This window comes from Notolabrus celidotus, chromosome 16 (genome assembly GCF_009762535.1).
Source record: "Notolabrus celidotus isolate fNotCel1 chromosome 16, fNotCel1.pri, whole genome shotgun sequence".
Classification (NCBI taxonomy): domain Eukaryota; kingdom Metazoa; phylum Chordata; class Actinopteri; order Labriformes; family Labridae; genus Notolabrus; species Notolabrus celidotus.
The window spans coordinates 22,613,805-22,641,634 of NC_048287.1; the positions used below are offsets into that span (position 1 = coordinate 22,613,805).

At 41.5% G+C, this 27,830-nt stretch overlaps 1 protein-coding gene and 1 long non-coding RNA gene across 7 annotated transcripts; one reads left to right on the forward strand and one right to left on the reverse strand.

Annotated features, from left to right (window-relative positions):
- LOC117828124 lies at window positions 1-921 on the reverse strand. The gene is made up of 2 exons (XR_004634334.1): window positions 825-921; window positions 1-396 (listed from the first exon to the last, which is right to left on the reverse strand). It is a non-coding gene; the product is annotated as an uncharacterized LOC117828124 (long non-coding RNA).
- cgnb (cingulin b) lies at window positions 251-27,413 on the forward strand. 6 transcript variants are annotated; one of them, XM_034705130.1, is made up of 21 exons: window positions 251-446; window positions 6,633-7,744; window positions 7,838-7,932; window positions 8,038-8,107; window positions 12,064-12,161; window positions 12,349-12,481; window positions 12,633-12,845; window positions 14,793-14,920; window positions 16,212-16,332; window positions 16,575-16,787; window positions 17,764-17,859; window positions 18,421-18,678; window positions 18,851-19,021; window positions 21,010-21,171; window positions 21,373-21,462; window positions 21,577-21,660; window positions 21,772-21,893; window positions 22,040-22,148; window positions 23,493-23,656; window positions 23,862-23,907; window positions 26,190-27,413. In XM_034705130.1, exons 2-20 carry the CDS (start codon window positions 6,662-6,664, stop codon window positions 23,869-23,871), a joined length of 3,420 nt encoding a protein of 1,139 aa, XP_034561021.1. In that variant the 5' UTR covers window positions 251-446; window positions 6,633-6,661; the 3' UTR covers window positions 23,872-23,907; window positions 26,190-27,413. The 6 variants fall into 6 exon arrangements, with proteins under 6 accessions (XP_034561021.1, XP_034561020.1, XP_034561016.1 ...); XM_034705125.1 differs by lacking the exon at window positions 23,862-23,907 and having other exon boundaries at window positions 253-446; XM_034705126.1 differs by lacking the exons at window positions 251-446; window positions 23,862-23,907 and adding an exon at window positions 473-591.
- The last annotated feature ends 417 nt before the right edge of the window (window positions 27,414-27,830 follow it).

Genomic DNA, 27,830 nt, shown 5'->3' on the forward strand with positions numbered 1-27,830 from the left:
GAAGGGTTAACACACATATTTAAATGAGGATCACACTGAAGTTTCAGAACAATCTTAATAGTAAAGCCATCCAGTTCATGTGTAGCTGAATACACTGTTGGTTAAATCTACTATGCCAACATTTCCAGACTGATTGAGAGACTATTTCTAATAATATCAGTGTGGATATGGGTCACACTCGCTTTATGTGTACACAGAGATGAAGCTGAGCAGCAGGCACCGCCTTCTCGGGGAGCCTCCCACCAATCGAGTCGGTCCTGAGGCGGGACGAGGGCTATCCGATGTACTGGCAACAGGTTGCACTGGAAGCAGGGGAGAAATTTCCCGATGAGTTACATCTCCTCATCCCACCGACGGTGAACCAAGCTTCTGCTGCTGCTGCGGCTGGAGAGAGACCTTTCTCAGAAGAGGGAGGAACATTTCGGGATTAGGATCATTTTTTGCAGGTGTGGTACATTAAGTGTGTACACAGCTTCTGTCTATGGTTACTTTTGTATTTGTGGGGAAAAGTGCTGAGCTGTACTGTGCTGAGCGCGCATTTTACATCATTATATAGCCTATCAAGCAGAGGTTGACACCTGTGGCTTTGAGGTAAGATGCTGCAATACGATTATTACCGAAAACAAGTATCAACATAAACCGTCTGATTCTCGTTTTTCGTTTGGTTGTAGACTGAGTGTTTGTGTGTGATTGTGTGTGTTCTCCGCTCCTGTCTATAATTGGATCTGGCCGCGTTGCGTAAAGAGGATATGAAGGGTTATTATAGCAGGTAAAAGCTCCAAATAGGATGGTCGCGTTGAGGGTCAGGTGTGCAGGTTGTTTACCTTACTCCTCGGCTCGTGCTCACAGTGGCTCGTGTAAACAAGCCGGTGGTGGTTTCGACGCTCACCGATACTGACTGACCGGATAGGTGGGTGTGACGCAATTAATCCCTGAGCAGACAGGTGCGCACGGGGTTACTATGCTTGTAGCTCACTGTTTCTCTGTTTTAAAATCTCAAATTCACTCATGTACATGGAAATAATAGCGCTATTCTCTAATTTATCGGTCAAGTTGTGTGAATAATCGCACTTCTGCACTACACAATGCAGGCTTTGTTACATGTAGGCTACGTGGCTGTAGTGGAAACTAAGATAAGCCTCATATATTTGCTAACGTTATGTTTACTCTCAGCAGCTGTTAGAAGTTGGAGGTGTTTAGTTGTGTTTTATGGTAACATTTGAAGTATATTGCCTCAGAAATAGAAAGTGGTGGACAAAGTACACAGCCTCATTACTTAAATCAAAGTATAGATACTCCTGGTCAAATATTACTCCAATACAAGTGAAAGTTGTTCAGTCAGATTATTACTTGAGTTAAAGTCCTGGAGTACTTGCTTTTAAAAATACTTAGGTATTCAAAGTACTTTTTAAAATATCTCTTAACGTTGTATTTTCAAAATACATGCAGCCAAGACTACACAGGAGTACATACTGTTAGATTATGTTTATCTAGAAACCATTACTTGAAATCTCTAAAAACTATACCATGGAATAAAAACAGAAACTAAATAACTCCAAGCACAGACAACTTAGTTTGAAATGTTCATCTGGAGTTAAACACATGTTACCTAGCTCAACACACTTTCTCAGGTTGGACAGTGAATTTTTGGGCAGAGAGGGAAACAGGGAGAACATTTCAAACAATTCGTATCATTCTTCATTTCAAAAACCTCTAACACGGGCTGAAAATATGACCATGGGTGCTAAGGTGGAGAATTATGGCCATCATTACCACCTCTACTGTCACGTTCAACCGAGGGATCAGATTTCAGAAAAGAGAAGGAAACTCATGAGCTGACTTCAAAGCAAAAGTAGTGAGTAACTAGAGCATTGATAGAAATGTAGTGGAGTCCAAAGTACAATAATTGTCTTCTAAATGTAGTAGAATAAAAGTAATAAGTTCCCCAAAAAAACAATACTCAAGTAAATTACAGATACTCAGAAAATGTACTTAAGTACTGTACTCAAGTAAATTTACTGAGTTACTATCCACCACTAAGGATAAGCCCCATATCTTTGCCAACGTTATGTTTGCTCTCAGCAGCTGTTGGAAGTTGGAGGTGTTTAGTTATGTTTTTTGGTAACATTTGAGGTACATTGCCTCAGAAATAGACCTTACCTAAACTTAGTGCTTGAGGGCATGCTAACTTGTGGTGTTAATGTAAACATGTTGCTACCTCTCAACAGTGTTGTTGCTACTTTACACAAGAGAACACCCTCTTACGTTGACAGTAGTGCCTTTAAAACTGATTAATGTAGTATTTCAGCGTGTTGGCATTCTGTATTCCCTGACTGAACAGACATTGCTCATTGCAATCGAAGGTTTGGGTATGAAGGTACTCTGAAGTGTCCTCATATTGACCTTTCTGCAGGCTAGACCTAATCCTAAAGTGATCATCCATATAGTGTGACTGCTTTGGTAAATGCTTAATCATTCTCTCAGACACTATTATTGAATTATTTATTATGTTTATCTAAAAAGTTATAAAGTAGAATCAATTGAATACTTGTTTTTGTCACATATGCAGACATTAACTCAATGTGAACTCAGTTTAAGTCACTTAAATGTTTTTAAATCATTTTTGGCTCACCAACAATTTATATTTAAAGATACTGAACTAACATTAACATGAAACAGACTTTAGATGCTCTGAGTTGAATGAGTTTTTAGATTTGAAATTAGAAACAAAGACTATTTATATTGTCCAAATTAACTACCTCTGACTTAATCATTAGTTAGCTAGTCATTTCAGTTGTTAAAACCATAAATATTGAGCCAACAAAAATTAAGTACAGCCAAATTTTGCAGCCCTTTATGTACTCATTATTTTGTTTGAAAATCCAGGGGGGGAGAAAAACTGTGGAGAAAGTCGGGAGATCAGACATGTGTTACGAAGCAGAGGAGGTGCAGGTTAGGATTAGGGCCCGGGGAGAAGAGAAAAAGGAGAAATGCCTGCTGGGCAAGGAGAAAGGGAAGAGTGGTAGCAGGTCGGCCTGTTTGGTGACATTCCTCTCTCTGTTGACACAGCCATTCCTTGTGACAGGAGACAGAAGAGGTGAAGCATTTGTCATGAAGCAATGCTTATATATATACTGGTTGTTGAACGGGTGCAACATCACAGATAAGTCTATTGTTGAAATTCACCCAAGAAACTTGTTTACACCTGGGAGCTTCATGTCTGGCCAGAGGGCTGAGCATGTAGACGCCAGTGAAAGTAGATCCTATATTCAGGGGTTACCTGTTTTTCAACCTCTAGATTATCCTTTTGATGTCCAATGTGCAACACGGTCTGAAAACCTGGTTGCTTGTTATTTTGTTGGCGAATTAATTTAGTTTTTCGCAGTATTTTTAGTCTGTCGTCTCTTAATTAGTCTGCTAACTTTTTTATTTACTGCCTGAGTGGACAGTTTTCTCTGTATGTGTAGGCTTTGCAGTAACCGCTGCCCTAGTTCTCAGTTTCCTCTTAATCTGTCCTTATTAATACAAATGCAAACCACGCGCAATGCCGAGTGTAAAGAGAACGTCTGGAATCCTAAGAATGTTTTTTAGGAAAGACAAAGGCTGACTTTGATTCACTAATCGAAACCTCATTGCTAGTCGAGGCTGCTCTGTGTTACACTGTAACCAGCCGTCCGTTGGAATCGGTTACTCTTTAAGTAAGTTACATGTGTGGGAACTGAAGGTTTGGACAAAGAAGAATAGGGTTGAGGTGTGATGGTTAGATCTGTAAAGCAGCTTTAGAAGAGCTTAAAAACTGGGAAAACAGCTCTTTCTTTCAAGCTATAAAATGAAAGCAACAACGCATTGTTTTAACAGGATTTCACATTACTTGGTGCTTTCATGCCACTTTCACAGCCACTGAAGAGAAGCAGCGCTCATTAGATAAACTACCTGCTACCAGCTGGGGAATACACCGCAGGCTTGTGTGTATGCTCCAGCAAACCCTTGCATATGTGTGTGTTTGTGCATAAGCTCAAGCCTGTGTGTGTGTATGGCTGCACGGCTCAAAGTAAACAGTCTACGCCTGAGTGACTTTACTCTGAAGTCTGGTGACTGTGGAGACTCTGGCAAAGGCAGCGAGAGAGAGAGAGAGAGAGGGGAGGCCCATTCCTGACATAGCCCCCGGTGTTTTATGGTCCACAAAGCCTGGACAATAAGAGGAGTATTCTCCTTCTCATCACCGAGCTCATTTTCAGAGCTTATTAGGTGGACATGCTGAGCTAACTTTGAAGCTGGCAGAGTTGTTGAAGTTCAATCTACAAACAGAAATATTAACCTGTAAAGAGCAGAACACACACTGATTCCAGCCTCTTAAACATGAGGGTTTGAATGTGTACTTACGATAATTACACTCGTTCGTGTTGGAGATTAGATTTGCCAAAAGAAGGTTGAACATATCTTTAAAACCGATGCTGGTTTTCTGACATGTTGATGACTTCACCATAAAAAAGGTAATATGGGTGGATTATTTTCAAGGTAAATGGAACTAATGCTGCAGTTTCCAACTTTTAAATAATACAGATAAGTGTCATTTAAAGCTCCTGTGAGTAACATTTGGTTTGTGAAATTGTTGGGCTCACTGTGGACAAAGCACTCATTGCTGATTTTGATTGAAATTTGTTTGTTGACAAAAAGACCAAATGTTTCTGTCTTTTAACAGTCAGAGATATCATCCAAGAAACTTTGCAGTGAGACATGGGGGGAAAAAAGCCGTATCAGCAGGTTGCACTTGATCACTTAGTCCGACACCTACCCCCCACCAGTGGTTTCAGACATCAAAAATAACTACAGAAAAAATATATCCTGTTATCGTTTGCTTTCATAAGTCACAAAGAGGCTACAATATTAATTTGAGTCTGTTTCATAACCATTTATAACTCGCACAGTAGCTTTAAAGGGACATTTCAGCAATTTAATGTTTCTCTTCCTAGAAGTCGATGGAGTCACACAGACAAAATCTAAAAAAAAAAAATGCGATTGAGATTGATGCAGCAGTCTTAGAGTTTTAGTCCAAGGTTCGCCTCAAGCCCCCCAAAAATGCTGGATTTTATGATTCCCATCATGCAACAAACACCATTGTTTTGTTTGATCCTTCCTGGATCACAAATGCTCCTACCTTTCTGGTTTGTAACTCTGACTTTCTCTTTTGAAGTCTCAAATCTCAAACTGAGTAAACCCTGGTGGTGTTGTAGGGTCATGAAGCTCTTCCAGAGCCATTAAGGTCATTGTACAACTTCTGTCAAAAGTTGAGAAGTACTCCTAATGATGAGCCAACATGATCTCAACAGATGTCTGTCTCACATGAGTCTGGTCCTGCTGGAGGTTTTTACCTGTTAAAAGAAGTTTGTCCTTGCCGCTGTAACTGAATACTGCAAAGTTCTCTGCTCATGGTGGATTAAGATGAGATCAGACTGAGTCCTGTCTGAAAGATGGGACTGGATCTTATCCTGTGATTTGGTGCTATATAAGTAAAGATGATTGATTAGCTTGTAAGTTACTTTCCTATTGTACTGTGTACAGGAAAAGCTTGTTTTATTATTCAGCCACTTCGTAGCTACATGTAAGCTAGTGTTAGGTAGGAAGAAGTTCTCCTACTGTATCGGGTGAAACTACAGAAAAGAGAGATTAGTATCTGGCAATATTAGCATTCATTAGCTGTTGTCTGGATGTACTTAATGAGTTAGAAATTCAAAAAAGTCAAACAGGTAAGTGTTAAGTTTACTTTTAAGAACACCCATAAAGGTAGATGGAAGGCATTGGAAGAAGACACATTGGGTCGTAGATGCTTTGACTGATGAGTTTCTATTCTGCGATCAAGTATATGCTGACGTGTACTTGTGAAATGGTGTGTTGTATTTCTGTAACTTTGTCTTTGAAAGCCTCATTTGTGGTTGAATATGTTTTAGATAAAGAAGAATGAAATAAATGAATGTTTAAAGATATACAAAACCCAGTCAGTGTCAAAAGGAGGTCCCTTCCTGTGTCTTTTCTTCTGTTATTAGTCTTTGAATGGGAACCTCAACACAGACATGCCCATGTACATAATAGATACACACCTACTCTCTTGTTTTCCTGCCCTCTGAATACACCCATCCCCAAAAAAGGCCCAACCTGTACAAAGAGGCTCTCAGTGCCCCAATGCTTTAATCCACAAAACAAGAATATAATGTATCCTGGGTGAGGTTGAATAAACCTGAGAGGCAGCAAGAAACATTTTCATGCTTCTTCAAAATATACTAGCACAACATTATATAAATGTTATTAAGAAGGAAGGGCAGGGTAAAAGAAGGCGTCTGAAGAAAGAGATGGAAACAGCAAAATCTAAAAGCACCAAAAAAAGTCTGTGGTTGAGGAAGATGGCTGTCCACCAAATGAGTTGTGTTCTGCTCGAGGTTTCTGCCTGTTTGAAGGATTTTTTTCCTTTCTACTGTTAAGTCCTTTCTGATTGGTGGATTAAATAAGGTCTCTGTAAATATTACAACAGAGAACTGCTCCAAATGTAACGTGTCATGACATAAGCATGTCCTCTTGCTTTCCCTACATGTTCCACTCATTCACCTGATTTGCATTTCTGCCATTCCCCCTCCCAGGGTGCTCACACAGAAACCAGGAAGTCAACATGAGCAGTCTTTCTACTGACAAGAAGCCTCATGTGGATTATGGCGTGCAGATCCGCTTCATTAAAGACCTCCATGACACAGGCGGAGGCTATCCTGATAAAGCCAAAGGAAACAACACAGCAACTCCTCCTTCCAGCAAGTACGGAGTGGCAGTGCGGGTTCAGGGAATCTCTGGGCATCCTTACGTGGTCCTGAAAGATGGCGAGAAAGGTGACTCTTATGGAGTGCAGCTAAACACCACCAGCCCCACCTCAGACCCGCCTTCGCCTAGCAACAGCCTCCCAAAAATAAATAAAGAGCCAGCAGAAGTAGCAAACCCCTACAGCCCTGTTGTGAATACAACACCCTCCCCTTTTTCTGCAGCAGAGGATGAGGACAGGGAGATTTTTGGGAGTCCTCTTAAAAGACCTCCAGGGGACGGTCAAGCAGGAACACAAGGGGAGGAGGAAGGTGGTGCTAGCAGAAACGGACAGGCCTCAAAGTCTAAAGCTGATCCCAAAAGATCAAATGTGGAAGCAGAGAAAAGCACAAATAAGGAGGAGTATAACGAAGCGGGGCTGAAACGGGTCAAGGTAAACGGTGTGGGACCCAGAGGGTTCAAGCCAACTGGATCTGGTTTTATTGGCTTTTTAGGGAGACCTGGTGCTAAAACTACAGACTCCCTTTTAGAGTCAAAACCTCCAACAGCGACTTCTGCTGAGCCAGTCCCAGCAATTGACACCAATTCCTTGGCTCCCATCAACAAGCTCATCAGTAAGTTCAACAGCTCCACTCCAGGGGGCGCCCCGCAGACGAGAGGCCGCTCCGGAGCGAGGCAGCGGCTCAGGTTCGACGAGCGCAGGAGATCCAGAAGTCTAGATGCAAGAAAAGATGTTCACCCTGCAGATTCCCCTCCTTCTCCAACTCCAAACCCTTACGCTGTTCCTCTGTCTACCTCCTACGATTCAATGTCATCATCTAGTCTGGGAAGGAGCCCTGCATCAGTCGCCAAGGTGACAGCCCTGGAGGCCCCTAAGCCCAGCTTTAAGTCACCAGGGAAGTTTGTTGCCAAGGACCCCTCTCCAGCTCTAGCAAAAAAGCCTGTAAGTACCAGCGATTATCAGATTATGAGTTATTTGCAGGGTTTAAATTGCTTCTTTGTTTTGTGTCCTACTTTGTTTGCGTTCTATTTCCAGGAGATACCTCCGAGGAGCCCGAGTCAAAGCACAGCCGCCATCAACGGAGAGGAAGCCCAAGTTAGGCAGGCTATTTACAACATCCTCAGAGACGGGTAAATAAACTACAAGCCTGACGTACTAGATGGCTACAGACAATGCAACTTCAAATGGATTTGTGTGTTTCCATTCTAATCCTGTTTTCACTGTTTCCTGATCAGCTCCAGTGAGAGCGAGGCGTCCCTGAAAAGAAAAGTCAACCTCGTGTGTGAAACTACAGGCAGCTCTAAGGTGAGACAGAAACTCTAACCACATATTTTACTCACCGTAAAAAGTGAATGAACTGTGTTACATGCATCTGGTCTTAGTGAGAGGTTTGACTAAATACTATTAGTGAATTCTGTGCATGACTGGAAGTAACAGTCATTTCACAGAACCAGAAATCAGTAAATGTAGTGTATGCATTGAAGTTCAGTTTTAACACTGAGAACAGTATGTGTGCCATATAATGAAAACTTAAAGGACCACCTGCTGAGCATTTGTCCTTTTTTGACGGCCTTCCTCAGCATGGAAGATAGTTTTGGTCTTCCAGACATGAATAAAAGGATGAACCGATCTTTACAAGCTGCAAGGGTAGCAGCAAGCAATCTAGCAGTCATTTACATTTTACTTTGGGAGGATAGCTAAAGAGAGCTTGATAAGGAAGATAGACAATATAATATGATGCACACCTTGAGTTATTATTTATATAAATGTAACTGTGTGATAGTAATTGAACAAAAACTAGCAGCTCCCTCTTTCAACGTTCTGGTAGCAGAATTAATTTGTTTTTGATATGCAGCTTTCTAAACTAAAAGCTTCCAACTTGACAACAAACATCTACAGATTTTTTTCCTTACAGATTTTTCTCCCTATAATTAAATTTAGACATTATAGAATTAGAAATAGCACACAAATCCAGATGGCTTTTACTTTGTGTTGAACAAAGAGTTGGAAAGTATTGTTTTTAGGGATGAGTATCTTCTCAACAGAGCAGTTCTTGTAATGCAGCTAACAGATGGTAGGCAGGCTGAGATCTTTTCTGAGGACATGAAGTTTCTATTTCATTCACTTTGTCTCCCAGGATTGTCTTTCTGCACACCAAACATGTGAAAAATTGCACAGCATGCTGAGCATGCCTCTTTTAATTGTGGTACCATCTTTGCTCCTTTGTGACACCTTATTAAAGTGTTTTTTTATGAGCACGAGCACACCACTTGTTTTACATTTGCATCCTTTTGCATACATCTGCATACAGAAGTTATCCCTATGTGTCATTAGCTTCTTATATTACACACACTTTATTATGTATGACCCCTTGTTATGCACTTCTGAGGGTGTTGGTGTGAATCATTCGCCCGTCCTGTCTCTTGGCAACGATGCACCTGCAGAGGAGAGCTGTTGAGGCTCAGTGTGTGTTGAGGGCACAGTCATTGAGAACCATCAATAATTGAGTTGTACTGGAACCCTGCACCAGCTGGGGGTTGTCTTGCCGGATGGGACTGATCCTTCTTAGCAGGGTCTTGTTGTATGAAATTCCTCTCTTTTTTTTGCATGGTGCTGCTTACCATTCTGTTCATATTTGAAGATTTAGCAGCTGATGCCTCTTACAGAAGTCATCTCAGGCTCTTCAGAAGTGATAAAAGCTGCTTGAACATCCCCATCCAGCATCAAACTGCAGGATTTTTTTCCTTCTGCCTGAGGCTATTGCTTCTCAAACCCTGGCTCTGAACCAAAACACTGCTTTTGTCTATTTGAAGCCAAAACATCACATCAGAGAAGGATCAGATGAGCGTGTGTTATACACAGCTCTGCCAAAGACTGTTTTGGGGCATTTGTGATAAAACGAGTGTCCCGATGAATCAGCTGACACATGCTTTTTGTTTCACAGTTATTTTGAATTTGAAGTGCTCTGGCTGTACCAGGATTCACACAACCACAGTCCCACTAGCATCTACGGCCCTTGTTAAATGTGTGTATTGTGTTGTGACTGGTTTAACACTGTGTTACTATTGAATTTGTGTCAGTGGGAGAAGGATTGAGTTAATGCACTGACACTCTGTTTGTCCCAAGCTTAATTGAGGATTAAATGCTGGCTTATTGGGTTACTTAAGTCTAATACAGTGATGTTTGTTTAGAGAGTGAAAACTGATCACTATTGATGTTAAAATAAAGAAGGACTGGAAGACTCATTCACAGTCTTTTGGGCATGTGTAATGGAAAAACTAAGCTACTGCACTGTCTTTTGTAAGCCTTTATCAGGCTCTTCAGTCTGCTCTTACATCTGTCATTAGACCAGCCTGAGACAAAACCTAACATTTTTGCCACATTGTTTACCAGTTTTGAATGCTTACAGAAACTGTTGTTTTGCCACAGTGTCAACAGGCCCAGCTCCTTTAATCATGTTACTACTCTCTACTTTAAGGGGAGTGGGTGGAAAAATAAAATAAGAACCTAAATATGTCAAAACACTTTTTGTTTTTGTTTTTGGTTTCCTTTTACTATCTCATGAGCCCTGAGAACTATCTGGTGACCACTATGGTGGGTTCCAAGCAAGCGGCAACCTCCGGTCTCAAACTATGAAGCCCATGCGGAAGTGTTATAAACTGCAATACATCGAGAATCCGCTTGAGGCTGGCTGCAGAAATAGACATGAATGGGAAAAAGACGATCTTTGCAGCATTAATAAACATGTTTACAGCCTGGTTCAAAAAACAGCTTGGCTCTACGTAGCTAATCTCTCTATCGGCACACACTGTACGGGGGGTGAATTTTTTTCTAACGTGACAGTTCAGAAGATATTCAGATTACGAGTTTTTGTCCAAATAAGGACAAGACTGACTTGACTCCCGGACGGGAACAAATAGCTGTTGGCTAGGAGGCTCAAACTCTGCCCCTTTACGTCACACTCTGCCTGGTTGAGTTCCGCATTTCCAATATGGCTGCTGCCGTCGATTGGCTTCAAAACAGTTCTCAGGAACAGATGGGTGACGTCACGGATACTACGTCCATATTTTATACAGTCTATGGTTCCAAGCAAGCAGCAACCTCTGATGTCGACAAATGAAGCTGACACTGAAAGGCAAAAGCCTGCAGTTCCTTGAGTGTCCACTTGAGGCTGGCTTCCGAAACCAAGGAGTCTCCACTAAAGCCATTCTAAGATGCTAGTTTTAATAAAACTAACTGTTGGTTGGTTTTTGAGTAGTCAGAAGTTAGTTGGAGTCAGAATTTCCAATAGGGTGGCCACTATCTTTGGGTTATCACAACACGTTCTTGTTTTGTACAGTATATGGTACCAACCCCCACGTTAGGAACAACTGCACCACTGGCCATATCCGCTGTTTTTTCAGATCAAGCTTTAATTGAATCTCCTTTGCATTATGTAATCACTTCATCCTGAAGTATTTGTGCTAAGACTACTAATGTGTTCAGCAGGGCAGCAGAGACTCTATCATTGTCGAAGATTAATACACATACGGATACAGCTGATGCAATGCGCTCAGAGTGCTCAAACTCATACATACTCCCAATTATGTTATCTCTTTGTGAAGAGCTGGCATGTCCCAGAGCGGGATTATCTACAAACAGTCCTGCAGGGAAGCAGGGGAAAATGAAACAAATTTGTACAAAATTCATCTTCATAATCCATCACTGATAAGTTAGAGAAATGTGAGGTCTCCTAAGGATCCCAGCTGCCCATGATCCTTGCTTTGTCTTGCTCTTCTGTCTGTGTGTGCATGCCTTTAATGACTGTGTAGGAGGATAAGAGAGGATTCATTGGTAGACTGTTCTTATATACCTTCTTTTTCAGTGAGAGGGAGGCTCCATGAACAGTGATGTGGGCGACGTCGCTCCGGCTCTGCTCCCCTGCAGCCTGTCAGAAAGACTTGTTAACGTGGGGAGATTGTCTTTTTTTCTGACGATGTCTGAGCTCACTGGCGGGGCCTTCTCTCCCAGAGATTTTTTGACTGTCAGAAAGTAGGGCAAGGAATCCAAGTCAGGTTTTTTTTTTCTTCAGTTAAAGTTTCAAAAAAGACAGAGGCATAATGTTTCTACAAGGTCGACATCGACACTCTGTAGAGAAGTTTCCTGTTGTCTTGTCCATGTCTTTGTTCAGGAGAGGCTCTTTCTTTGTCCCATTTCTCTGCGTCTCACCCTCAGTCTCTCACACAGTTTGCTTTTGGCGTTTGTGTGTTTGTTGTGTGCAGAAAGGAGGATCTGATGGGAGCTTCAAAAAGGGGAACCTTGAGGAACTTCAGGAACAGCTTAATCGCTTCAAGAAAGACCTGCAGCAAGCCCATGATGAGTAAGGACACTTGTGGGTGTGTGTGTGTGGTTTGGCATGAACTGTGTGTGCACTTAACAACGAACAACAAGGCTTCCTGTTATTGCCCCTGTGGCTTTTTCCTCAAAGGAGCCTCTGGTATCACTTGATTGATGGGCTTCTTAATGAGTATGCAATATTGATAATGTACATGCATGTGTGTTTGCAGGCTGGCTGAGGAGCGTATGGCCAGAGAGGTTGCAGAGTCTCGTCTGCGCCTGCAGGAAGATCAGCTGGCCGAGCTTCAGGAGGAGCTGAGGAGGGTAGAGGAAAACTCGCCTCATTCGGACTTACTGAAGACGGTACTCACACACACACACACACACACACACACACACACACATACACACACACACACACACACACACACACACACACACACACACACACACAGAATAGCACATCTCCCCTCTTCTCTATTTGACTAACCAACTCTCTGTGTTTCTTCTGCAGGATGTGATGGCTCTGCAGGCCGACCTGGCCGAAGCCGCCATGCTGCGTCATCGTCAGGAGGAGATTCTACGCCAGCGTGAGCGTGAGCTGACGGCCCTGAAGGGGGCGCTCAAGGAGGAGGTGGAGTGCCATGACAAAGAGATGGAGGCTTTGAGAGAGCAGTACAGCCACGACATGGACGACCTGAGGACGACCATGGAGCAGGTCACACAGGTGGCGGGACCTATCCTTTGAATTTTCCTTCGGTTAAACTTAACATAAAAACTTATGAATGCAAGATAAGATTTTTAGAGTGCATCTACTGGAGATAGAGCTTCAGAAGAGCAGAGGTTTTTGAACATATAAGCCTCAACCTAACATGGTCAACCCAGACACAACCAAATGGATGGAGATGAGGCAGACTTTCAGCTTCATGTCAAATTGCTTTAATACGGTCACCTGTCAGGTAAATTAGCCACTCCCAAATTATGCAAATATATGCACAACTTGTAGCCTTAATGTAATAGAAACAGACAAGTTATGATTAAGACTTTTACACAGTGTGCACTAATGATTACATGAGCTACTTAGACCAAAACTACAGACAGTTGTATCAGTTAAAATGGTATAACTCTCTAATTGCGTGAACATGAATATTAATCAGTCAAAGATGAAAAATATAACACTATAATAAATGCTAAGGTTGTTCATTTTCAGTTCTGTTTCCTCTTTGTGAATTCTGCTTGATTCAAAGTTAAATCTCACTTTGATACAGAATGACTGTCTCACTTTAGTTTTGACCAGATGAACTCTAAAATAACTTTTATAACTTGTTCAATGAAACAAAAAACATTGGTTTAGTACCTCTGATGTCACCAAACAAACACTTCTGTAAGAATTAAGTGAACAGAGAACAAAGCAAACACTGCTTAACATCACTTTAATGGAACAGGTCAGCTACAGCTCTGTTTCATGAGACTATAACACAGTCCATTCTTTTTTTTAAGTGCTTGCACTCCAAAACATCTTACAGACAAGTGCTTCAGGTTATAAATGCACACAAATACTCTATTCTTTATAGATGAAGAAAGAGGGTGCAAGACATTCATGTTGTTGTTTGGTTGAGGTATTTATTTCATCATCATTTTGACTTAAAGAAGACACTTTGTTTCATGTGGTCTTCATAGTATTGTTTCAGAGTTTGCCCATGAGGGATCCATAACACCTTTGATGGCCACAACAAAACCTGCAATGAAGCAATAATTCTGTAATTTCTCAATTTCTGGGGATTTAAAATCCTATAATTTTAATATCATCAAAGTCAGCTCATGAATTCTGAAGATAGCAACATTTTCTCTCTGTACAAATGCAGCCATGGAGCAGTCAGACTCTACCTGTCAGGCACTTTGTGCACTCTGCATGCTTTATTAAGCGATATTAAATTTTGCTTTGATGTTGCCCCTGCCCTATTATGCACCCAGGCCTTGTCTTGTCATTCTGTTTAATGTGTCAGTATGCAGTGAGTGTTCAAACACTGAGTCAGGGTATCATCAGGTCAGGCTAAGCCTTGTGTGCACAGTTGGAAAAGAGAATTTTGCTACTTGTGATTGCAAAACTTTTTGGCCTCTATTGAAGAGTTTCACCACTCTTCTCTGAGCAGCGTACTGTAGGATGTGGTGTAGAGGAAATATGAAGTGTATCAGTAGATACAGGAATAGATCATTATGCGGAATTTGGAAACAGTAGCAGCGGTGTCAGGAAAAAAGTATCATGCAGCCAGAGAGCAGGAGATAAGCAGACAGGTTGGCAGCTGCGTTTGATGTGGTGATTTATTTGGCGGAAGGAGGATTAAAGTAGCTGGATGGCTGTTTGCGATGACTGCATCGAGCTCTATCTTGTCTTATATTTCATGGTACGACTTCTCACATAGAAGTATTTTTTTAGTGGTTAAAAACACGCTGATGAAGGCAGAAGCCAAAATATCTTTCCCACTGTTCTCCTGTGCTGGAAATTCACTTGGAAAAGCAGCTAAACTAAAAGAAAGATGTGATAGAGCTTTGGTTTCTGAACTGCTTCTGCTTTTTCATGCTATAATAAAGACAAGGGTAATTGAATATGAAGAATATAGCAGCTGCTTTCATGACGTGTTGTAACATTTTATTTTGTGTGTTTGTGTTTCAGTCCCAGGAGCAGATAGAGGAGGAGAGGGAGAGAGTGAACGCCTCCATCTCCACGATGGAGGATGAGCTGGAGAGCAGCAGAGACCAGGGGGAGAAGTGGAAGTCGCAGCTGGAAGCCACCACAAAGGAGTCAGTATCTATAAGTCATATGTTCTTCTAAGTGTTATCATTTATACAGTTATGACTCCTGATGGCTCAAAAACAGATGACAACAAGGCTTTAAGAGTTTTCTGTCAGCAGAAATGACATGATATCACAAAAAATAACCATGGTATTTAATGTTTGTGCAGCATTTTTGTACTTTAATTCACTTAACATATATTTTCAGCATCTAGCTTCAAAAGATGTACAAGGAAAACACATTGCAATGTTCAAAGACCATAAACGTGTGGGAAATCTGTTTCCTTTAAAGAAGACTTTGTTTCCAAACTGTTGATGGTGATTCCTTAAAATCAAAAAAGGCAAACACAACAGCAGCGAGGGCTTGTGTACCATTTGAAACAGGCTTACATTCACAGCTACGCTTTGTTGTTTTGAATTTCCAGTTGTTGCACACTCAAGGCTCCGAGAAGCATCAAACCTGCTCGGTCCAAATAAAAAGAAAATTTAGATCAAAGAATCTCGAGCTCAGGCTGAAAACTTTAACTTTCGTTAACTATAATCTGTATGGATTTCCTCAAGTTGCTGTTTCTTTTTCAGACATACGGTATGACATTTCTCTTGAGTTATTTTTAATGCATGCACTCTTTCACTTGACTTTTTCGTTCGGCAGGAGCAGGAAGCACGTCAGCAGACGGATGTGAGGGAGAAAAAAATCAATCCCACTGTGTTTTGGTTTGAGTAGCTTTAGATTAGATCAAATCAGCAGCTTTGAAAAACTTGAGATACTTTCCTTGAAATTCACTCCGAATGCTCAGATGTCAGAGTGGATTTTGGATCAGATGACATCTGTTTTGATCATCAGATCTGTGAACCCTTGCTAACAGAAATCCAGCAAATATGAACCCAATCATGTCGGTCCTTCAAATCAAATCAACCTCAGAATATCTTCCTTGATTCCATGATTTTGTCTTAATGAGTCATTGATCAATCATTGTTTTCCTTTTGTCCAATCATCAACAACCTTCCCTCTGATTTAAATCCTAAAATACATGATTTGAAATTAATTCAAAGCTCTAATCTTGCAGTGAACGTCTTCTTTGTCAAAGAAAAAGACAGATTGTGTTGATTTCTTATGCTTTAGTGCAGTAGTTTGACTCCCATGTGCTTCATTTGTTGTTAGTGCTATCTCTGGTGTTGTTATGGCCTTGCTATGTGAGTGGGTGAGTGCGTGTGTGTGTGTGTGTGTGTGTCTGTGTGTGTAGTGCACAGAGCTTCTGTCACCACAGCCTGTTCTTTAACATCTACTCTCTTTCCGCAGGCTGCTGAAATCCCGTCTGGAGAAAGAAGATTTTGAGGGCGAGCTGAAGGATCTGCAGGATTCACTTCTCAGCATGAAGAAAAAAATGCCTGCGTCTGATGATAACGGCTCTTTAGCCGAGGTAATTCACATGTCAGGCAGAAGGCAGATTAAGCTGATCTGTGTGGGTGAAATGCAGGAGCTCATCTCCTCTATTTTACAGTTTTGTTTTTAAATCTGTTGTTTTTCCAGTGATTTCATTCATTTTTCCTCCACACACACACGCAGAAACACACACTCTCATATCAGCACATTGTTATTCGCCCTGGCACCTTCCACTCACTCACACACTCACATTATTCATCTCTGATTGCTTATCCCAAGGAGCTCTGGCGTTGCCATGATGATCTGAAGAGGGCTCGCACCGATCTGGATGAACAAAAGAGCCAGTTAGAGGAGAAGAGGGAGGCTCTCCAAGCCCTGAAGAGAGGGAGCGCGGAGAGAGAGAACGAGCTGCTGTCGGAGATCAGCAAGTTGAAGGAGCAGTCGCAGAGAGACAAAGATGAGCTGGAAAAGGCGCTCGAGAAGGCAAAGGAGGTGAGGAATCATCTCCAGTCTGAGAGAAAGCAGTTATAGATTTTACAGAATACGCCGAGTCATATGTCAAACTAATATGATGCACTATACAAACTATTGTGGAGAGCTCTCATAATGAATATCACCATTATTTCAATAATATATAATCTTGAGTCTTCAAAACACAATAGATGCTGCCCACATCAACAACTAAAGAAGACGAAGAGAAAACACAAAGACAAAAAAACAACAACAGAAATATTACTTTCCCCCGAACAATTTCAAACGGTCTTATTTAGTTTTTTATTTTTGTTTAGATATTTTTTAATTCAGGAAAAGGTTTCCCATCTCATCAAGCATTTCACATGTTATCAGTAGCAATCTGTTCTCAGAGCATTGAGCTCATGTAATAAGAAAGACAGATAAAATAAGAATTGCATCAGATATGATTAATACTTTTATGGTTGAGCTCTTCCAGAGACTTTATTTTCTCTGTAAGTAATTAGGAATGATCTGAAGTTAGAACAGAACAGAAATTAAAATTTCAACTAACCGACAAAAATGCTCAGAAAACAGTCATAAATGATTCAACATGCCTTAACACGGGACCACAGAGTCTGCAGGTAAACAACGTCAAATATTAATACTGCTCTGTGGATTCCGCTTATAACTCCTGTTGAATATCTTGAAATTACAAACAGAAGGATGTAAACAACTTCAACTCTCAGCCCTCTGGTACTCGTTGTTCTGTTTCAAACACAACTGTCAAACATAAATGGATCAATGATTCTGCAGTCAAACAATTCCCTGAATCATTTCCATCCATCCACAGTAGGTTCTGTACATTCTATTATATTGAATTCAATTACTTTACTATCTTATTTCATTCCAACATACCCATCTGCCTTAATTAGAAACCTTCCTCATTATATGCCACTATTTTCGGATCCTGATGTTATACGCTCACACAGTATATTCTGCACCTTCTTCTCTGCAGTCATCAGTTACATCTTCAGGAAAGACCGTTGTGGACGGCACCAATGCGGAGCTCCAGGAAGCAAACAATCGCCTCCGAGAACGGCTGGCTCGCATGGTACTGGAACAAGACACACAGCTGTACACACATACACACACACACGCACACACATGCATGCAAAATGAAATAAAAAATATTGTATCAGAACAACAGAAATAGCCTCCCACACAGACTCTATTTTCAACCCTGAGATGTGAAGTAAATTAAATCCAAAGAAAAACTCGAACATGTAAGCTCAGAAAATAATCCCTGCAAGATAAATTTGTATAGGATGCGCATTTTGTTCCATGTGCGTTGGAAGAGCAGCGCATTACAGAAGGTTTTAGAGCTGTAATCTTGTTGGTGTTGATATGAAGTAAGAGGGTAGTCAAGGAGAAATCAGTGTGAATGCAAACCCAGTAAAAATAACCCTATGCTGAGGCTACATGGTAAAAATGTAGTGCAATGGGTGCAAAAGCAAATCATAAATATAAAGTAGACTTTTCCTTTTTCTAATCATGGTCTCATAGGATTCAAGCAACATAAATACTTACAACAAAAAGTTTTACCTACAGTTTGCGAGTGATAAAAACTACTCTGTGACTCGTGTTCATCTGGGGTTACTTTCTCATTCCCCAGACGCGGCTTCAGTCCAGTGCGCTCCGCAGCTCAGACCCTGAGGAGGCAGTGGAAGCTCTGGAGGATGAGAATCGCTCCCTGAAGTCTCAGCTTGAGGAGGCCAAGAGAGGAACCACCCGCCTGACTAAAGAGAGGGATGAGATGAGCCGGAGGCTGGAGGAGAGAGACCTGGAGAGAGACGCACTCAGGAGGGGGAAGAGTGACCTGGAGGAGCAGAAGAGGCTGCTGGACCGAGCGCTGGAGAAGATCAACAAAGAGGTGTGTGTGTGTGTGTGTGTGTGTGTGTGTGTGTGTGTGTGTGTGTGTGTGTGTGTGTGTGTGTGTGTGTGTGTGTGTGTGTGTGTGTGTGTGTGTGTGTGTGATTGTTTAAGTTAGGGCAACATCTTTTACTGATCATTTGACCCACATTCAATCCTTCCTCCACTATCAGATGGAGTTAATGATGGGAGATTCTCGTCAGTCCGTTGCCACCCTGCAAACACAGCTGGATGACTACAGGGAGCGCTCGAGGAAGGACCTGATGGAAGCTCAGAGAAACAGCAAGGACAGACTGGCTGAGCTGCAGAGAGCTCAGAGCAACCTCAAGGCTCAGCAGGAGGAGGTGAGGACTAATGGGTTAAAAATAGAAAGGATAAGAGAGAGAGGGAGACTGCAAGTGTCACACAGAACCTGGAAACTAATGAAAAGTGAAATTAAATATTAGAAAGATTGAATATTGTTGAGAAGACAGGTTATGAGAAACATGAGAGCACGCCAACACATAAGACTAAAAGCTCTTAAGTCTGTAATATCTTCAGCACTTCATTTAATTTAAATGAGCTCAGTTAATAGCAACACAAATTTATGATATTGATGAGCCTCAGCTGTGCTTTGTTTTTGTAGCATATCAGTACACAAGCAGATGACAGTAAACTGTAATAATAATAATAATAATTATTATTATTATTATTTTATTTATAGAGCACTTTTCAAAAACCAAGTTACAAAGTGCTTTACAAGGGCAGCAAAATAAAAACCATCATAAAATCATAAAAACACGTCAAGTCGACAAGTCAAGATAGAGAAATAAAACATATTTTAAAAGACATAAAATTCCCCTAAAATTACTCTAAAGGAATAAAATAAAATAAAATAAAATTCAGATAAAATCCGGGAAGGATCTGTGATAAAAGTATGTTTTAAGAATGGATTTCAAAGAGCTCACTGACTCAGCAGACCTGATCTCCAGATTGTCGGACCCCTCACTGCGAATGCCAAAAATACTAACTGCTTTACAATAGCACGTTAGCCTCACTGCGGGCATCTTAGCATGCTAATTCAAGCATTTATCTTAGCCACAGTCACTCAACTCCCAAAATGAAGCTGGTTTGGACTATGTAGGAAATGGTGACACACTTGCCCATTATTTTGAGCATCACAGGGAATTTATTCAGTCGGTGTTTTGGGTGTTACAGGGCAGAATGCATCCTACCCATGCAAATTATATATTAAAGTAGAGGACTAAACTTAAAAGGATACTCTATATGGATAAGAGTATTTCAATCAGGAGAGACACAATTTTGATATTAAAGGTTATTTATTACAACTGAATGAATGATGAAACTTGACAGAAATCTTTGGCGTAAGGACTCTATGGGGATAATTTTGTGAGCGTAGGATTTGTGAATTTGGCAGCAGAAGAAATCCCCCTAGAGTCCAGACACCGGTGGTGGTTGTGGTTGATGAATTCTAGGAATTGAAGACTTGCAGAGAACAGGTGGCGATGGGGAGGTGGAGGGGTGCGCACCATCAATGCAAGAAGGAACTAGCTGGACAGAGAGACACATTTAAAAAGACAGCAGAAAGTTGATAGGCTGACGATAAGGGCGTGCTTCTGAGCTATTGGATGACAGCCGCCGCTGATTAACCAATGACAGCTCCGGAGCGTGCAGCTGGAAGCGGGTGAGCTATTGAACGAGGGAGAGGGGAGTTAAACAACTGCTGTGATTGCTTTTATAGTCTTCCTGTCCGAACTTTCACTAGAGCTACATTTGGCCACACCTGTTAATGATTGAATTCAGGTGTTTCAGTCAGGCCCTTTATCTTGAGTGAAGGGCAATCTTAATGCTTCAATATACTGAGACATTTTGGACAATGTTATGCTTCCAACTTTGTGGCAACAGTTTGGGGAAAGCCTTTTTCTATTCCAACATGACTGTGCCCCAGTGCACAAAGCAAGGACTGTAAAGACATGGTTTGATGAGTTCGATGAGGAAGAACAGAGCCCTGACCTCAACCCCATCGAGCACCTTTGGGATGAAGCCAGACCGTCTCGTCCAACATCAGTGCCTGACCTCATAAATGCTCTACAGAATGAATGGGCACACATTCCCACAGAAACACTCCAACCTCTGTGGAAAGCCTCACAAGAAGAGTAGAAGCTGTTAGAGCTGCAACAGGGGGACCAACTCCATATTAAAGTATATGAATACAAAGTCATTACAGTCACTGTTGGTGTAACGGTCGAGCATCCAAAAATGTTTGCCCATATACTGTACATAGTCTTTGAGCCAAGTAGATGCATCATGGTCTCCGCTGTCTGGTTTTCAGGTTTCGCGTCTGAAGAAGGATCTGCTGGTCTGTAGCGAGGAGAGAGATGGAGCGCAGCTGGAGAGAGACCTTCTAAACAACCGCTTTAAACACCTGGAGGGTGAACTTGAATCAGAGAAGTGCACCTACACCGACCGCAACAGAGAGATCAGAGGCCTGGAGGTGAGGCTGTGAGGTCAAAGGCCATGAAGAGGGGGAATATAAAGTCGGCTTAAAGGGATTCAGCGGTGTGTCAGCAAACGAGTTTTGGGATTTCAGATATGTTTGGGGTTGATGGGTACAGAAGATCTGAGTAAAGGCAGATTGAGGTAGATTGTTTTATTGAATTTGTTTGTGTGTGTTTGTGTGTGTTTGTGCTCAAAGGATAAGATCAAGACACTTGAGATCGAGCTGGATGAAGAGAGGAGCAGCGTGGAGCTTCTGAACGACCGGATCACTCGGAGCAGAGATCAGGTGAATACATTTGCATACTCATGCAAATAAGCAGAAGGCAATGTTCTGTGATGGTAAACCTGACAACAGATCACACTGCCCTTTCATGCCTCCTTTCTCACCTTTACCTGTCAGGTGGACCAGCTTCGGTCTGAGCTGATGCAAGAGCGTTCAGCGAGACACGACCTGGAAATGGACAAGAGCGCACTTGAAAGACAGGTACTGTTTATTTATTTACCATCTGCACATTTAAACAGAAGTCAAGTCAGAGCATTTGTTTTCAGGAGGATCATTTGTATATTAATACATTTTATCCTTCTTCTTTCTCAGCTGAAGGAGCTGAAGTCTCGCGTGGCAGACTTGGAGGGACAGACTCGGCCCTCAGCAGGAGCAACGACCCTGCTGGAAAACAAAATCCAAGAACTGGAGGAGAGACTGCGCAGTGAGGAAAGGTATCGCCACGTCCGACAGTTCAAATAAAATCAACTATTCATGAAGAACATTTTTTAAAAGCACTAAACTCCATAAGGCTAGATCACTGACTCTTTCAGGGGACTGCAGTGTTTACATCATGCACATTCTGATTTTCTCCTTTCAGAGAGAAGGCCGGCATCCAGGCTTCCCAGCGACGAACAGAAAGGAAACTAAAAGAACTAAACGCCACTTTAGACCAGGAGAGAACCCAGCATGTGGAGCAGAGAGATCAGGTAAAGACCAAGACTTGCAAACAGGTTGTCTTTAGAGGTTGTTTTAATGTTTGCAAGTTAAATCCTAAATGCCAACACTCAAACCGAGTCCTTCTAACTCACGCACAAATTCAATATGTCTCTGCTACCTCAACAAGTTAGATGCTTTTGTCCAAAGCAACTTGCAAATGTTTGAATTACACAGTGAAGGAGCTCGGCAGAGAATTACAGAAGTGGAAGTGTATGTTTTTTTTATTCAACCAAATCATTAACAGCAAGTTCAGTCATAGATGACAGAAGTACCGCTAGCAGCCAGTTAGACAGAGTTAAATCATAGACTTTATAAAATATGGACGTAGTATCCATGAAGTCACCCATCTGTTCTTGAGCGCTGTTTTCAAGCCAATTGGCGGCGGCGGCAGCCATATTGGAAATGCTGAACTCAACCAGGCAGAGTGTGACGTAAAGAGGCGGAGTTTGAGCCTCCTAGCCAACAGCTATGTGTTCTCGCCTGGGAGTCAAGTCAGTCATGTCCGTATTTGGGCAAAATCTTGTAATCTTAATTTCTTCTGAACCGTTGCGTTCGAAAAAAAATCCCCCCCCTTGCAGTGTGTGCCGATAGAGAGATTAGCTACTGTAGCCAAGCCTTTTTTTGAACCAGGCTGTAAACATGTTTATTAATGCTGCAAAGATCATCTTATTTGAATTGCTGTCTATGTGGTTTCCGGTGTTTCTGCAGCCAGCCTCAAGCAGATTCTCGATGAATCGCAGTTTATAACACTTCCTCATGGGCTTCATAGTTTGAGACCGGAGGTTGCCGCTTGAGTTTAACATCTAATCAGGCTAATCCATTTCAAAACACAACCTAATGTGTTGTAGAGATGCTAGACAAGCTTTATCTCCTTTTCAGCCTTTTTTAGCTGAGCTATTTTCTTGAGAAGTATCATCTCCTGAATTTTCTCTGATGTCAAATAGTGAAAAACTACTTTTCATAGATATAATATTTGTCTGAACTTAACTTAAGTTTCCTCAATGTTTGTATTAATTTCCTGACTTATTTAGACAGAATCATAGATTTCAGTTTGACCTGCGTTAAGTGCTTCAGTCTTATCTGTACTGCTCCTCATCCCACCCTACCCCACTCGGCCACCAGAATGCTCCCTGACCTCCCTTCCCCTATCATCTTTCTGCCGCCTCAACCTCTTTTTTTACGTAGACATAGTATCTCCCGTACACTCCCGCGCACTTGTCAAACCTACTTTCCCCTTCTTGGTTCATGTTTTCTGCTCCCTTGTGGCCTTCTGTCTTCACCTGTGACCTCCTGTGTTACCCTCTAACCCCCTGCCTCACTGTCTTCGTTCCCAGCTGTCTCTGCGTGTGAAGGCCTTGAAGCGGCAGTTGGATGAGAGCGAGGGAGAGGTGGAGCGCTTGGAGGGGGTCCGCCGGAAGGTTCTCCGGGACTTGGAGGAGCAGCAGGAGCTCCAGGAGGCACTGCACGCCAAAGTGACAGCACTGGAGACTGAACTAAAGTGAGACTTTAAGACACACATTCATGCACATTAAGTCATTTCCTCTTGACGCCAGGGTGGGAAGCTTAATGCTGTTATAAGGTTGTATATTTTCAGGTTTTCAAACTAGATAATTGCAGGTAACATGAACAATCCTTTTCATTTTGTCCTGTTGGATTAAAAAAAAGCCACAATCCTAATCATTGTCTTTTTTTTCATCTGAAAGGGCAAAATGAAAAGGATTTTTCATGTTATCTGCAACTATCTATTAGGTAAGTAAAGCTACACTTCAGTCAGGACCACTCTCATCAAAATAATGAATCATTTGCATGCAAAAAGTGAATTATGGAGGTATGGCTGTTTTCTGGGAGCTCCCTGCCCTACCATATGCCCACGAGGAAAGCCAAAGCCTGAGGCGGGCAGAGCACAACTCCCCTCCTTTTTATGTGCATAGGCAGGGAGGGCATCTTCAAAGACCCCTGGGGTACAGAACAGAGCGAGCATTAGTGACAATACATATGACGCTTGTAAAATCAGACACAGCACAAAGGAGGAGCTGGGGTGGACGTTGATTGTAAAGCGGTTTGCAGAGGAAGCAGCAAGAGAAGGCAGGGTAAAGCAGTTTAAACACAACGCACATTTTACTGTTTGCCAGGCCGAACTTGACTTCATGACCTGCCTGAAGTCAAGTAAGCTCAATTTTTGACGGCCAATTAGCAGTGGAGTAACATAATGAAGTAACACTTCATTCATAGAGTACTTTAGTATTTTTTAGGCATATCTGTTCTTAACTTGAGTTTCTATATTTCTCAGAAATTCTTCATTCAATGTTCTCAAAAATGCGTACTCTCACTCCGATAAGTGACTCCTACACATTTTCCCTAAAAATCTTAGTTACTCAAAATGAAACTGAGAGAACTTTGGTTGTGTTATGTTTTTTTTAGCTGAAAATGAGGCTTTAGAATAGATTCAAAAATTGTATTGTTTGTTTTTAAAGCTCTTAATGGCCTAGCCCCCCAGTACCTGACCGAGCTTCTCCAGTATCATGTCCCTCCCAGGACATTGAGATCATCTGGTCAGTTGCTATTGGTCACTCCCAAAACGAGGCTTAAACCAGAGGTGACCGAGCCTTTGTGGCGACTGCCCCTCGGCTCTGGAACTACCTGCCCCAACATATCTGCTCTGCGGATCAATTGAGGTTTTTAAATCCTCTCTTAAGACTCACCTTTTCTCCCTGGCTTTTAATCAAGGTTGAGTGGACATCTGGCATAATCTTAATTACATTTTAATTTATTTTATTCTATCTTATTTTATTATATATTTGCACTATGTTTACGTATGTTAGTATTGTATTTTGGTATTTAGTATCTGTACAGCACTTTGTTCAACCCCGGTTGTTTTAAACGTGCTCTATAAATAAAGTTTGAGTTGAGTTGAGTTGAAAACTGAGAGGTTAACAACTGAGGGTGCAGTCAAGCATGTGCAAACATGCAACAAGTGGTTTCAAAGCTGCAATTTTGCTTTTAAGCTAAGTCCAGGCCAGGCATGTCAGATGTGAGAGCAGCAACTACGTGACTACGTGAGAAGAATATTGTTCAATGTTGATGCTGGATGCACGATAAAAGCAGAGACAGCATCAGTGTCAGCACCAGCTACTTGTTCTTTTACTTTTAATATAAACACTTCTGATACAGTAGATATCAGATACTTCAAGACTTTTACTTTAGTAATGACTTTCACTTCCACTAAAGTCATTCCTTGGTTTGATATCTGTTCTTTAATTCGAATATAATTTTCAGGTACTTCATCTACCTCTGCCAATTAGCAACCGTTACACTGTGGCAAACACTTCCTGGGTGGGACTGTTTGAAAGTGTCCAGGTTTGAATACATTTCTAGGATGGGTCTTGATATTTTAGAATGAATCCATAGCTTTCTCATTGTGTCCTGTAACACCTTCAACTAGTCGCTGCATCTTTTCCATTCATGTGTTATCCGTTAAGCCTTTTGATTTTAACACGAGCACAGTGTCAGTGAGGAAGAAAATAATGAAGGAGTTACTCTCAATGTGGAACAAAATGAAAACAATCAGAGAGTGGAGGAGAAAAGAACAGAGCTGAAACCCAACTGAAAGAAAGAGAGAAAGAAGACCTGGTATTAGAGATGTGTCCTGGCTGATTACATCACAAGTGGACAGCTCTAAGTGCAGTTGTTTTTTTTTTCTTTTCTTAGAATGTGATTTTTCTTTCTTGTACAACATACGAACAATACATTGTAATGTTAATCCTAAGAAGGCAGCACGTGGGTTCACTTTGACAGAATTTTAGCTCCCCACCCTGAGCATGACAGAGGAGGAAAATCACCACTTTGTGAATATGTTTAATTTTCCCCAAATTCACGAAGCAACATGTAAAAAGTCTGCCCATATCTGACAGCTTTACTCATGTTATTCTTCCTCAACAACATCATGTGTCTCTGTGACACTAGGTGGCACTCCATAGTAACAAGCCAGACATACACATGCATTCACTGAGCCGCATTCTGTTTTATCTCAGGAGGAAGTCCCAGCACCAGACTCATCGTTCAGCTCTCAGCTCCTCCAATTTAAGCTCTGAGGACGAGGACGGTTTCTATGACACCAACATCACCTCCATCCTGAACGAGAGCCACTTACAGACGAGCAACTGCTGAAGGAAAATCCCATTTTCTTTTTTCTTTTAACTGTAAGATTTTGTCAGAAAAAGGAGCTCGGGGCATCCAGAAGGACTCGCTTGTGTGAAGAATTCGGTTGCCATGCACTACATATTTGCCTTGCAGTTGTTCTAGGTTTTATTTTTAGCGCAGCGGTCCAACAGAGACAGGTTGTCAGGATAATTAGAATGCATTTCTTGAGCCTTCAGCTGTGATCATGATTGCTCCAGTACTGTCATGTGTTCTCAGTCCTAAAATCTTTTGTTTTACTTCTTTTTTGGGAAGACTTACACTTTTAAACTTGAATCCTATTTTCTAAAAGGCTATTGGTCTTTGTACCAAATACTGTAATAGACTACTGTGGTAGCACATAACTGTGGCATGGCTTATGTATAATTCAAACCACTTTAAACCAAAAAAATGTACCGTTTCCTATTATTCTGATCTTATAACCGTTTGCTCATGCATGATAAGTTACATATGTCAGTGTTGTTAGCAGCTACAAGTGTTTTTTTTTTGTTGTTTATTGAAATGTTTTCCTTTTTTACCTTTTGAATGTGACAATAATAGGACATTTAAACTGAGCCTATACTTTTACACTGTATTAGCTGTGCATATCTGTTACTCAAGACAATCAAATGTATGTACAGTTGCACTGTTACCTTTTCTACTTCATCCCCCTTATTGCTCTCGTGCATTCATGTACTGCTTTATTCTGCATCATTCATGTGCATGTTTCCACTCAGACGCCTTAAAAATCACGCCTGTCTTTTGTTTCCTCTGCATGTGTTCTGTTTAAATGCTGTTGTTGTAATGATTGGCATAGTATTTTATGTGCTCTTTGTCTCACATACAGTCCTACTGAAAGAATCATGAGCCTAGCTTTGAAAGTGTTCCACATTTCTCTTTGTTGCACTCAGCTTTGATGAATGTTGATCATGATCCCCTCATGACATCTTGACGGTGTTGAAACGTTTAAATAGTCTCACTTTGAAAATGTTCTGAGATTTTTGAGCTTTCCAAAAATGTTTTACAGATATTTTAAGAGAAATTTGGTTCGTGTGTACAATAAACAGAGGTATATTGTATTTTTTCGTAAGTTGTCATTTCTTTAGAAGGCTGGTTTAATAAGTCTGCGTTGACCCTATGCAGCAGTAATCAAAGTGGACGTGTGCACCACGGGCTACTTGTGCGTCAATGTGTCTGCGCCACGCTGCAGTGCTGCGCCGAAACACTTGTTGGCAGTGTGGCCTGTTTCCGGTCCCATTACGTTTTGTGTTTAATTCCTTACAGAGATATCATGGGAATGTTTAGCGATAACACTCAACCCCTCCATCGATGAAGCGATGATAGCTGCCGAAAAGATGCATGGCAATTATTTGTATTTATTTACTTATTTTTTTGGCCTTTTTGCCTTTATTTTATAGGACAGCTGAGGAGGGACAGGAAATGTGGGGAGTAGAGAGCAGGGGAAGACATGCAGGAAATGGTTGACTGGCCAGGAA